General features: G+C 41.9%; 1 protein-coding gene across 1 annotated transcript in view; it reads right to left on the bottom strand.

Annotated features, from left to right (window-relative positions):
- The window catches only part of stat4 (signal transducer and activator of transcription 4), a 98,934-nt gene that overhangs the window by 76,401 nt on the left and 10,496 nt on the right, over positions 1-12,037 (bottom strand). Inside the window, exon 3 of the mRNA XM_078404122.1 lies at positions 7,308-7,452. Within this exon, the coding sequence (XP_078260248.1) occupies positions 7,308-7,452 (145 nt within the window). The remainder of the gene's footprint in view (positions 1-7,307; positions 7,453-12,037) is intronic.

Here is a 12,037-nt window from a genome sequence, read left to right on the forward strand (position 1 = left end):
TTCCATTAGCACCAAATGGATGACGGTGAGTAAGGTGGGCCTAAAATTGTCGCGCTATCGTGTGCCGACTTGGCAGAGGGGAAGAGACTTGACAAGCTGGTCAGGAAGGCCAGCTCTGTCCTGGGTTACCCGCTCGACTCAGTGCAGGCGGTGGGAGAGAGGAGGATGATGGCAAAGCTAACATCGCTGCTGGACAACGACTCCCACCCCATGCAGGACACTGTCACTGCACTGAGTAGCTCCTTCAGTGACAGACTCCTTCACCCCAAGTGCGTGATGGAGAGATATAGGAGATCCTTCCTTCCCGCTGCTGTGAGACTGCACAACCAGCACTGCTCCCAGCAGACGAGTCAACAGTAACAGTTAAGGAATACACAGTAAACTGATGACAATTTATCCTTGTCTTTAGTTTTATTTATAATGAATGATCTCTTGCTATCCACTTTGCTGCTGTAACACTGTAAATGTCCCCGGTGTGGGACGAATAAATGAATATATATATATGTAGTTCAGGAACAAATAAACAAACGAGAGTTTTTGCTTATAGATTGTCAATAAATTAATATAAGACTAGTTGAAGCTTGTGCTGTCTAACTTCACAGTAGTCTTTTTAGACTCATATATAATACAAACTGTGCTTAAATCAGTAGGTAATTGTTGGCACATTGATGGTGCTGTTTGCTGCTGACCAGTTTCCTCCATTTTCCTAACCCTCCCAGGTACACCTGCTGTCCAACTTGTTTTCCAAACTAACCTAAATCTGGAGGATTTTCTGGCACCTAATTGTTCTGAATTAGTTGGCATTGATGGCACTGCCCTGAGCTGGTTCGCTTCGTACCTCAAAGATAGGAGTTTCGCCATCAACATAGGCAGTTATTCCTCTGCTCCAGCTAGCCTCTCCTGCGGAGTTCCACAAGGCTCCATCCTAGGCCCCATTCTCTTCTCTCTATACATGCTCCCCCATGGCCAAATCATTCAAAGGCACGGCATTTCTTTCCACTGCTATGCCGATGACACTCAGCTTTACCTCCCCCTGAAACCCAACAACCAGTCAAATTTAAACAGCCTCTTACACTGCCTTGAGGACATAAAATGTTGGATGGCACAGAACTTCCTCCAATTAAATGAGAGCAAGTCTGAGGTCATCCTATTCGGCCCCCCCGACTCCATCAAATCGATAACAGGCAGTCTTGGAAGTCTATCCTGCCTAGTCAAACCGCATGTCAAAAACCTCGGCATGATATTTGACTCTGCATTAAAATTTGCTAAGCAAGTCAACGCTGTGGTAAAAGCCAGCTTCTTCCAACTTCGAACCATAGCTAAAATCAAACCTTTCCTCCAATTCGACGACACAGAAAAAATCATTCACGCTTTCATTTCCTCCCGCCTAGACTACTGCAACTCCCTATACACTGGGATCAGCCAATCTTCCCTGTCCCGCCTGCAACTGGTCCAAAACGCCGCAGCGAGACTCCTGACGGGTACCCGTAAAAGGGACCACATCACCCCGATTCTGGCCTCTCTCCACTGGCTCCCTGTACGGTACAGAATCAACTTCAAGCTCCTCCTATTCACCTATAAAGCCCTAAATGGACATTCCCCCCCCCTACATCAAAAATCTTCTAACCCCCCTCTCTAACTCCAGGTCCCTCAGGTCGGCCGACTTGGGGCTACTCACTATCCCGCGGTCTAGGCTTAAGCTCAGGGGTGACCGTGCTTTTGCGGTTGCAGCTCCTAGACTGTGGAACAGCATCCCTCTCCCCATCAGAACTGCCCCCTCCATCGACTCCTTTAAGTCCAGGCTCAAAACCTATTTCTACTCCCTAGCGTTTGAGGCTCATTGAGGAGGCGCTGTGAACTGTTTGCGTGCTACTGTATGTTTCATTTTTTTTCCCTTAGTACCTAATCAGATGTACAGCACTTTGGTCAACGTGGGTTGTTTTTAAATGTGCTATATAAATAAAATTGACTTGACTTGACTTGACGTAAAGTCTCACCATTACTAACCCCATTGAGCAATACCAACTCAATGGGGTTAGTAACTGTGAAGCTTCAGGATTAATTGGGAACAATTATCAGGTTTGTTTCCTCCAACAAACATAATGGTACCAATTATCAGGCGCACAGAGTTTAGCCCAGCATTTCAGTATTCAAATTAAGTGTGTCTTCTTTTGGTAATTCAGTCTTAAATGACCCTTAATGTATCTTTCTGTTTTCACTTAAAATGCAATTTTTCTCTTCCTTTCTCTGTCAATTTTCTACCTTCCAACTCTCCTCATTGCCTCTTTCACAAAAAAACAGAAAAATGCTGGAAAACTCAGCAGGTCGGACAGCATCTGTGGAGAGAGAAACAAGGTTTCTGCCTCAGGTTGGAGATCCTTTGTCACAAATGGGAAAGAAAAAAGCGAGTTTGTTTTAAGTTGCAAAGAATGTGGGAAGGAGATGGACCGACAAAGAGAATCTCTCCAATAGGAAGTGGACCGGGTTGCCATTGATAGATTGGGAGTGAAATGATCAATGCCCATGAAAAGAACAAATTTGTATACTGAAATGCAGGGCTAAACTCTGTGTGCCTGATAAGTGATACACAATGGGTAGTATGATTGACTTGTTTGCCAGAAGAAACAAGCCTGATAATTGTTCCAACTTAGTCCGAGTTGAGGGTGGTTAGAGTGTAGACTACGTGGAGTCATACGGCACTGATATGGTCTTCTCTGTGCATCAACAACTCGAAGGACCCTGTCAATTTATTCTTCATGTCCTGACAGAATTAGACTACCAAAGGTGCATTAGCTCACACTTGTCTGGATTAAATTCCACCTGCCCATCTTTCCAGCTGATTCATGTCCTGCTGCATCCTTATAGACAACTTTCTTCACCATCTACAACTCCACCAATTTCCATGTTGTCTGCAAACTTACCAGCACGACCAGCAACATTCTTACCATGCTATTTATAGAAATCACAAACAAAAAAGGTCCGAGCACCGATCCCTGTCCTACACCACTTGTCACAGATTTCCGCTCAGAAAAACACCCATTCACCACAATCTTCTGCCCTCTTATCACCAGGCCAAATTTGGATCCAGTTTGCCAACATACTTCTGATCCCTGAGTGCCCTAATATTCTGATCCACCCTGCCATGCAGGACTTTGTTAAAAGCCTTATTCAAGGTCACATTAACCACCTCTACCACACTACCTTTATTACTATTCTTCATTACCTCAAAATACTCGATCAGATCCGGTCACAAAACCACACTGACTCCTCCTACTCAGTCTCTGCTTCTCCAAGTGAGCAGAAATCCTCAGAATCTTCTCAAAGCACCTTCGCTACAACTGATGCAAGTCTCACTGGCTTGTAGTTTCCAGGCTTACCCCGACTGCCCTTTTGGAACAAGGGATCAATGTCGGTGATTCTCCAGTCTTCTGGTTCCTCACCTGTGGCTAACAAAGATGCAGAAATCACAGTCGCAACCCTAGCTGCTTCTCCGTTGCTTCCATCTGCATTCTGGGATGGATCTCATAAGGCCCTGGGTGATTTATTCACCGTAATGTTGCCAATATTTCCAACACTGTCCTTCCTTGTACGGCCATGGTCCAGAATATATACATACCCTCCCTTAATTCTCCAGCCTCCTCATCTTTCTCCCAGGTGAATACTTATGAGAAGCATTTATGTAGGATCTTGCTCATATCGTCTAGCTCTACACAGGATTCCTTGGTCTGCCAGGAAATCTACTCTATCCTTCGCCTTGTGTTCTAAAATACTTATAAAAAGGTTGGCATGGTGGGGAAGCAGTAGAGCTACTGCCTTACAGTGCCAGAGGCTCGGGTTCGATCCTGACTATGGATGCTCGTCTGTACGGAGTTTGTATGCTCTCACCGTGACCTGCATGGGTTTTCTCCAAGATCTTTGGTTTCCTCCCACATTTCAAACTCGTATAGGTTTGTAGGTTAATTGGCTTGGTATAAATGTAAAAAATTGTCCTAGTGTGTGTAGGATGGTGTCAATGTGTGGGCACTGCTGGTCGGTGCGGAATCGGTGGGCCAAAGGGCCAGTTTCTGCGTTATATGTCTAAACTAAACTAAACTAAATTAAAAACAAAGGCAAATGAGAAGATGTGAAATGCAGGGCTGAAGGTTATGACTAGCAGCCCTACCTGTGCTAACAGAAAATGAAAAACAGATCCAATATCACACATGGGTACCTATTCAGAAGTTGCCAGTTTGGACACTAAAACAGTCCGTGTGGACTGATGCTAAGCAAATTAACCCTGGGCTTTACTCTGGCATAATTTGGCATGATGCCAAGGGCAGATAGGTCAAGGTGGGAGTGGGGTGGAAAATGAAAGTAGCAGGGAACTAGAAGCTTTGAGCCACCCTTGTGCAATGAATGCAGGTGCTTTGTAAGATGGTCTGCCAAACTGGATTTGGTTTTCCCCATTGTAAAGGAGATCAGTTGGAAGAAGTACTAGTGAAGTTCAGGAAAAATGATTATCTTCTTGTGCATTCTCAAAGTATGAATCTGGATGCCATATTTTACTACTTTAAAAAAAAATCATAATGATATTAAGGTAGAGTCTGATCCCAATCCAATTCAGGTGTGCAATCGGAAAGAGAAAAACAGACGATTATTCCTTTCCAAATGTTGGAGGACAGAGATGAATCAATTGAGTCGAGATAAAGTCATTCAGAACCAGTGAGGAATCACGGAAGATAGACCCAAATGCTGGAATGACTCAGCGGGACAGGCAGCATCTCTGGAGAAAAGGAATGGGTGACGTTTCAGGTCGATGGAAGGGTCTCGACCTGAAAGGGTCATCCATTCCTTCTCTCCAGAGATGCTGCCCGTCCCGTGAGTTACTCTTGCATTTTGTGTCTATCTTCGGTGTAAACCAGTATCTGCAGTTCCATCCTGCACAAGTGAGGAATCACGCGATTTTTGCCTGATCACATTCCTTTGAAGCATCTTTGGTGGTTTTACTGTGTTAAAGAGAATTTCTAAATGAAAATTGATTTTCTATATGGCTCAACTAAAATATCTGTAAATCTGCAGAGCCTTCAGTGAAACTTTCAATGTTTGTTTCAAGGGCAAATTAGATATATATATATATATATATATATATATCTATTTACATTTATATGTAATATATATATATATTTTTTTATATATATACACACAGTATATAGACAAAAAGTAAATGTATTTCCGGGGGAAACTGAGGATCCTATAATTGTTCAAATTTGTGATTTGAGTCAAAGGCTCAGACCATTGTATTAAAAAAGTATCAAAAACAGCAGCAATATTATAGTTTCGTCAGTTAAACTTCACAAGGCAAATTTCTGTTAATAAATATAAATATATATATATATATACATAAATATATAAATATATATGTAAATTTCCCCGGTGTGGGACGAATAAAGGAATAGATTATATATAATCTCCACCCCTACACCTCCAGCATAGATGTTCCATGCTGTAGCATGCTGGTTCTGCACGATGTTTCATATTGTTTTGGTTCCAGTTTAATACACGCCCTGTTGTCATTTTTGACTTTATAAATGGCACTCTTTTTTTTAAAGAGACCCTCAATTCCTTATATCCTGCTGACCTAATTATGTCCAACTCTTAAAGAGAATAATACTTCTGTTCAAATGCCTTGGGCTGAGCAATGCAAGTGTCTCTGTTCCCCAGTCTTCAAGAAGCTTTAACAGGATGCTCGCTGCATTTCCTGTTCTTTGATAGGATTTTCGTCTGAATGTCAGCTCTGTACATTTAGAGACCGTCCATTTATCAGTAAAATACTTGAATTGAATAATCTCCATTTATTCACCCAATGATCATTTGGATCTGATGAACCCAATAATTGTTCAAATTTGTGTTTTGAGCCAATAGCACTGATGCTTTACTATTGTGTTTAAAAAGTGGCAAAAAAAAGGAGCAACCATATTAGACATAATCACGGACGAGTCCCTCCCCAGACACTTCCTCTTCTCCCATCTCCTATCAGGCGAGAGGTAGAGAAGTGTGAAAATGCATGCCTCCAGATTCAGGAACAGTTTCTTCCAAGCTGTTATCAGGCAACTGAACCATCCTATCACCAACTAGAGAGCTGTCCTGACCTACTAAATACCTAATTGAAGACCCTCGGACTATCTTTAATCGAACTTTACAGGACTTTATTTTGCACTGAATGTTATCCCCTTTATCCTGTATCTGTACACTGAGGATGGCTTGATTGTAATCATGTATAGTCTTCCCGCTGATAGGATTGCATGAATAAAAAGCTTTTCTCTGTACTTCAGTACGCGAGACAATAAACTAGATTAAACACTTGCATCACCACCCGATTGAATGTTTGAACACCAAACCTACTGATTGGCCATGCCACGCTTCAACCTTACAACGTTTAACCCCACTATTCAACACTGAATCCAAACCCTATTTGCCTCGTCATCTCATTGTGTATGCAACAATCCCAATGCTACCATTTTATTGAGTGTCACCAGCTCCATTACCCATTTATGTATTCAACAGCACTGACCTCTAATGTGCCCCCATATCTTCCCCACCATTGAGATCCAATGGTCAACTTACTTTGTTAATTAAACTATGAATGTTAGGAGAAGGAAGGTCTTTGTGTCCTTTTTTAAGTTCCAAGCATATTTTATCTTGCTGGAGCACATTTTTCAGCTCGATAGAACACAGTGTTGGAGTAACTCAACAGGTCAGGAAGCATCTCTGGAGAACTTTGATAGGTGATGTTTCGGGTCAGGACCCTTCTTCAGACAATCTGAAGAAGGGACCTGACCTTTCTATGAAACAGCATCTGCACTTCCTTGTTTCTCCAGTTTTTGCAGTTGGATGATATGCAGAAAATTGCTCTGGTTCCCCTGTTTAGCAATACAGTTACACACCTTCCCGGAAAAGAAAAAAAAATGGTTACGTCATTTATTAAACCCATGCAACAGTGTAGATTTCACTGATTCAACATCATTATTTACTGGATAACGTAGAACATGAACATTGGCAAAAGTTGATTAACTTATAATTCAGAAGAAATGAATGTCCATCGCAAATGACCCCTTAGTCTGAAGAAGGGTCTCGACCCGAAACGTCACCCATTCCTTCTCTCCTGAGATGCTGCCTGACCTGCTGAGTTAGTCCAGCATTTTGTGAATAAATACCTTCGATTTGTACCAGCATCTGCAGTTATTTTCTTATATTACCGTAGCTGCAAGCATCATTTTCAAGTTGGAAGCAAGAATTTTGATTAGCGAAGAACTATTGTTAAAACTTACCTGAAGATTTTGTTTAATTCTTTTCAGATTGTGCTGAAGAAGGAAGTTCTTCTCTAGGAAGAAACGGCTGTACTGATCATCGATTTGTTTTAATAAATTATGGAAGAGAAGGGTGGCCAGTGAATCATTATTCGAAGCAAGGTCCCTGTTAAAAACAACGTCCAAAGGATTAAAATTAAATCAGTGTGTCCTTGGTGTAAAATAATTTTCAAATTGTTATGAACACTATTAACGATTACACAACGGTTTTGTTCCACAGTGGAAAATAATTCAGAAAACGAAGACATAAACAAACTCGATTCACTAGTTTCCCTGTACGTGTACTGAGTTCCAAAAGTAAGAGCACGGAAAGTTAATTTTCTCTTTGAATATTCCGGAACATATGTGTGGGTGGATGTGTCAGAACTGGAACACACTTGGCTTTAATGTCACCCACTACCCAATGCCTCGCACCACTATAGCAAAAACATTCATCTACAGAAGCAAACATCGGGAGTGAACTCGACTTGTAGGTGAAATATTTGCACAATATTATTGGGAACAGCCAGACAACTTTCATCACCACCATCTCGAGGCAGGAATGTTTGAATGATGAGAAGTCAGCACTGCTCTGCAATGTGGCCAGGGATTAAACCTTAAATCAAGTTCTGCTCATTTTGAACAGATCTACATAGAAACATAGAAAATAGATGCAGGAGTAGGCCGTTCAGCCCTTCGAGCCAGCACCGCCATTCAATATGATCATGGCTGATCATCCAAAGTCAGTACCCCGTTCCTGCTTTCTCCCCATATCCCTTGATCCCGTTCACCCTAAGAGCTATATCTAACTCTCTCTTGAAAGCAAATTTAACACAGGATCCTGTTGTCATCCTGCAGATATCCTTCTGGAAAGATCAAGCTCAGATTGAGTTATGGTGGCAAGGCAGCTGGATTGCAGAGCGTCGGGCATTACTCTTACTTTAGACACAAAATACTGGAGTAACTCAGCGGGCCAGGCAGCATCTCTAGAGAGAAGGAATGGGTGACATTTCGGGTTGAGACCCTTCTTCAGGCTGAGAGTCAGGGAAGAGGGAAACTCGAGGTATGGTAAGGGCTAGGTGTGAAAACGACAGATCAAAGCAGACGATGATCAAGGAAATGTAGAATAGTTCATTGTTGGCTGAGGGGAAGGAGACAATGAGGCATACAAATAGTAAAATTAATCAGGACAGTGAAACTAGTCGGAGTACTGGGGTGGGGGAGGGATGTAGAGAGAGAGAGAGAGAAAGTTCCACTTCAGAGATGCTACCTGTCCTGCTGAGTTACTCCAGCATGTTTTGACTATCTTCAATGTAACCCAGCATCTGCTGTTCCTTCGTACACAAAACTCTTATTTTAATTGCCAATGTTGCAAGTTAGTTCAACACCTATGTTTTATTGTTCGTACAATGAAAAGCAGTCTTTTACACAGTGCATTCAGAAATTATTCAGACCCCTTCACTTTTTCCGCATTTTGTTACGTTGCAGTCTTATTTTAAAATGGATTCAATTCATTTTTTTTAATCATCAATCTACACACAACACCCCATAATAAAAAAAGTGAAAACAGGTGTTTCGAAATTTTTGTGAAGTAATTAAAAATAAATAACTGAAATATCACATATTCAAATATAAGTATTCAGACCCTTTACTCGGTACTTTGTTGAGGCACGTTTGGCAGCGATTACAGCCTCAAGTCTTCTTGGGTATGACGCTACAAGCTTGGCACACCTGTATTTGGGTAATTTCTCCCATTCTTCTCTGCAGACCCTCTCAAGCTTTGTCAGGTTGGATGGGGAGCGTCGATGCACAGCTATTTTCAGGTCCCTCCAGAGATGTTCGATCGGGTTCAAGTCCGGGCTCTGGCTGGGCCACTCAAGGACATTCACAGACTTGTCACGAAGCCACTCCTGCGTTGGCTTAGCTGTGTGTTTAGGGTCGTTGTCCTGTTGGAAGGTGAACCTCCGCCCCAGTCTGAGGTCCTGAACACACTGGAGCAGGTTTTCATCAAGGATCTCTCTGTACTTTGCTCCATACATCTTTCCCTCGATCCTGACTAGTCTCCCAGTTCCTGCCACTGAAAAACATTCCCAGAGCTGGATGCTGGCTTCCACCACCATGCTTCACCTGGTTTCCTCCTGGTTTTTTCTCCCATTCCTGGGTGCCTGGTTTCCTCCAGATGTGACACTTGGATTTTAGGCCAAATAGTTCAATCTTGGTTTCATCAGACCAGCGAATCTTGTTTCTCATGGTCTGAGAGTCCTTTATGTGCCTTTGGACAAACACCAAGCGGGCTGTCATGTGCCTTTTACTGAGGAGTGGCTTCCGTCTGGCCACTCTACCATAAAGGCCTGATTGGTGGAGTGCTGCAGATATAGTTGTCCTTCTGGAAGGTTCTCCTATCTCCGCAGAGGAACTCTCGAGCTCTGTCAGAGTGACCATCAGGTTCTTGGTCACCTCCCTGACCAAGGCCCTTCTCCCCTGATTGCTCAGTTTGGCCGGGCTAATGTGTCCTGGTGGTTCCAAAGTTCTTCCATTTAAGAATAATGGAGGCTACTGTGCTATTCGGGACCTGCAATGCTGCAGAAATTGCTTTATACCCTTCCCCAGATCAGTGTCTCGACACAATCCTGTCTCGAAGGTCTACGGACAATTCCTTTGTCTTCGTGGCTTGGTTTTTGCTCTGACAAGCACTGTCAAATGTGGGACATTATATAGATAGGTGTGTGCCTTTCCAAATCATGTCCAATCAATTTAATTTACCACTGGTGGACTCCAATCAAGTTGTAGAAACATCTCAAGGATAATCAATGGAAAGAGGATGAACATTAGCTCAATTTTGAGTGTCATAGCAAAGGGTCTGAATACTTATGTAAATGTGATATTTCAGTTATTTCTTTTTAATTACTTTACAAAAACTTCTAATCATCTAATTTCGCTTCTTCATTCTGGGTATTGTGTGCAGATTGATGATAAAAAAATGAATTGAATCCATTTTAAAATAAGGCTGTAAAGTAACAAAATGTGGAAAAAGTGAAGGGGTCTGAATACTTTCTGAATGCACTGTATATTGGACCACAGGACTGTCTGCTCCCACTAGAGCTCTCTCTTCTTCAGATATCCCTTTAGTTTCCCTTTATATGTCCAACTGCCGAAACTGAGTGCCTTCAGTAGATGGTTTGGCACAGAAAGACGTTGTTGAACATACGTTGGGTGAAGAGGTATCTGGCTTTTTCCTGCTTCCTAGCTCTTAGTTATATGATATGGTATAGCTTGTCCTTATTCCATTCTTTTATAAATGTGATGGGTATTCTGCCCAACCAATGGTGGTGATGGCAGACTTCAAGAACGTCACGGCAAAGAGAATAAGGCCTTTCCTTCTCCCATCTTTCTTTCTGTAAGTTATTCTTTTATTTTTATTCTGAGTTTCTTTTGTGTGTTGGCAATTTCAAAAAGTCTTAATCGTATTTTTAAAATCATTTGCCAGTCTTTTATTTTTTCCGAGGATCTCTTGTTGGTGGGTATTTAGAACAATATTTTTTAAATTTAGCATGAGGATTTATTTTTATAAATTATTATTTTGATTTAGAAATTGGATCAAGAGTTAAATCTTTTGGATTAATTATCAGCTGCATTTAATGGCAATATCAAATGCCCTATACTCAAAAAGTAGAGTTTGCACTTAATAAACAATTATTTTGTTTTAATTAATATAAAATTATTTATATTAGAGTGTATGTAAAGACTGGGTAATGGTAAACGTCTTGACATTTGAATTTTACCATTACAGACAATCCCCTGGTTTTTCAAGGGTTCCATTTCTGAGAATTGTTCGTAACCAAATCTAGTTGTAAATCAGAAATGTAGGAAACCTTGTGGGAGAGGCTCACAGACATAGCTGTGGCTGGAAAGCGACCGGGCGCAGGAAGATTAGCCACCAGCTCCCTGACTCAGTGAGCACTTCTGCTCCATGCTCCTGGCTCAGCTTGGGTCAACCCAGGCAGCATCTGTGAAAGGCGAAACAGTTATTATTTCAAATTGACGACCTTCCTTCAGAATGACTAAAAAAAAAGGCCAATAACTTGAAATATCACATTTATTTCCCTCTTCACAGATGCTGCGTCACTCTCTGGCATGTTTTGTTATTTCCTCTTCCCCCCATGTACAGTATCTTGCTCTGATATTAAATGAAGGCTCTTTTTCGGTCATAAGATCATATGTGATAGGAACAGAATTAAGCCATTCGGCCCATCAAGTCTACTCCGCCATTCAATCATGGCTGACCTATCTCTCCCTCCTAACCCCCATTCTCCTGCCTTCCCCCCATAACCCCTGTACACCTGTACCAATCACGAATTGGTCTATCTCTGCCTTATTTGTGCTTAGGTACATGACAAAGAGTCCGCGGTACTATTCAGAGGAGATATGTTTGTTTGGATGAGCTGGCCACATATGGCCCTCAATCAAGCTGATTAGTATTGGTTGAGAAGCTATATAACTCAATGTTAAAAGTAAGGTCTTGCTGCACACAATTGGCCAACAAATCTCCTTCCAATGACCATTAACAATAACAATGACCATTTTAACATTGGCCCGAGACACTTACATGACTTTTGTCCAGCCTAAAACCAACATGCTGCCCCATGAGCCCCATTCAGAAGATGGAACTTGCCTGCATGATCCAACCAAAAAAACGGCTATAGTTGGCTGCC

This window comes from Rhinoraja longicauda, chromosome 8 (genome assembly GCF_053455715.1).
Source record: "Rhinoraja longicauda isolate Sanriku21f chromosome 8, sRhiLon1.1, whole genome shotgun sequence".
Lineage (NCBI taxonomy): Eukaryota > Metazoa > Chordata > Chondrichthyes > Rajiformes > Arhynchobatidae > Rhinoraja > Rhinoraja longicauda.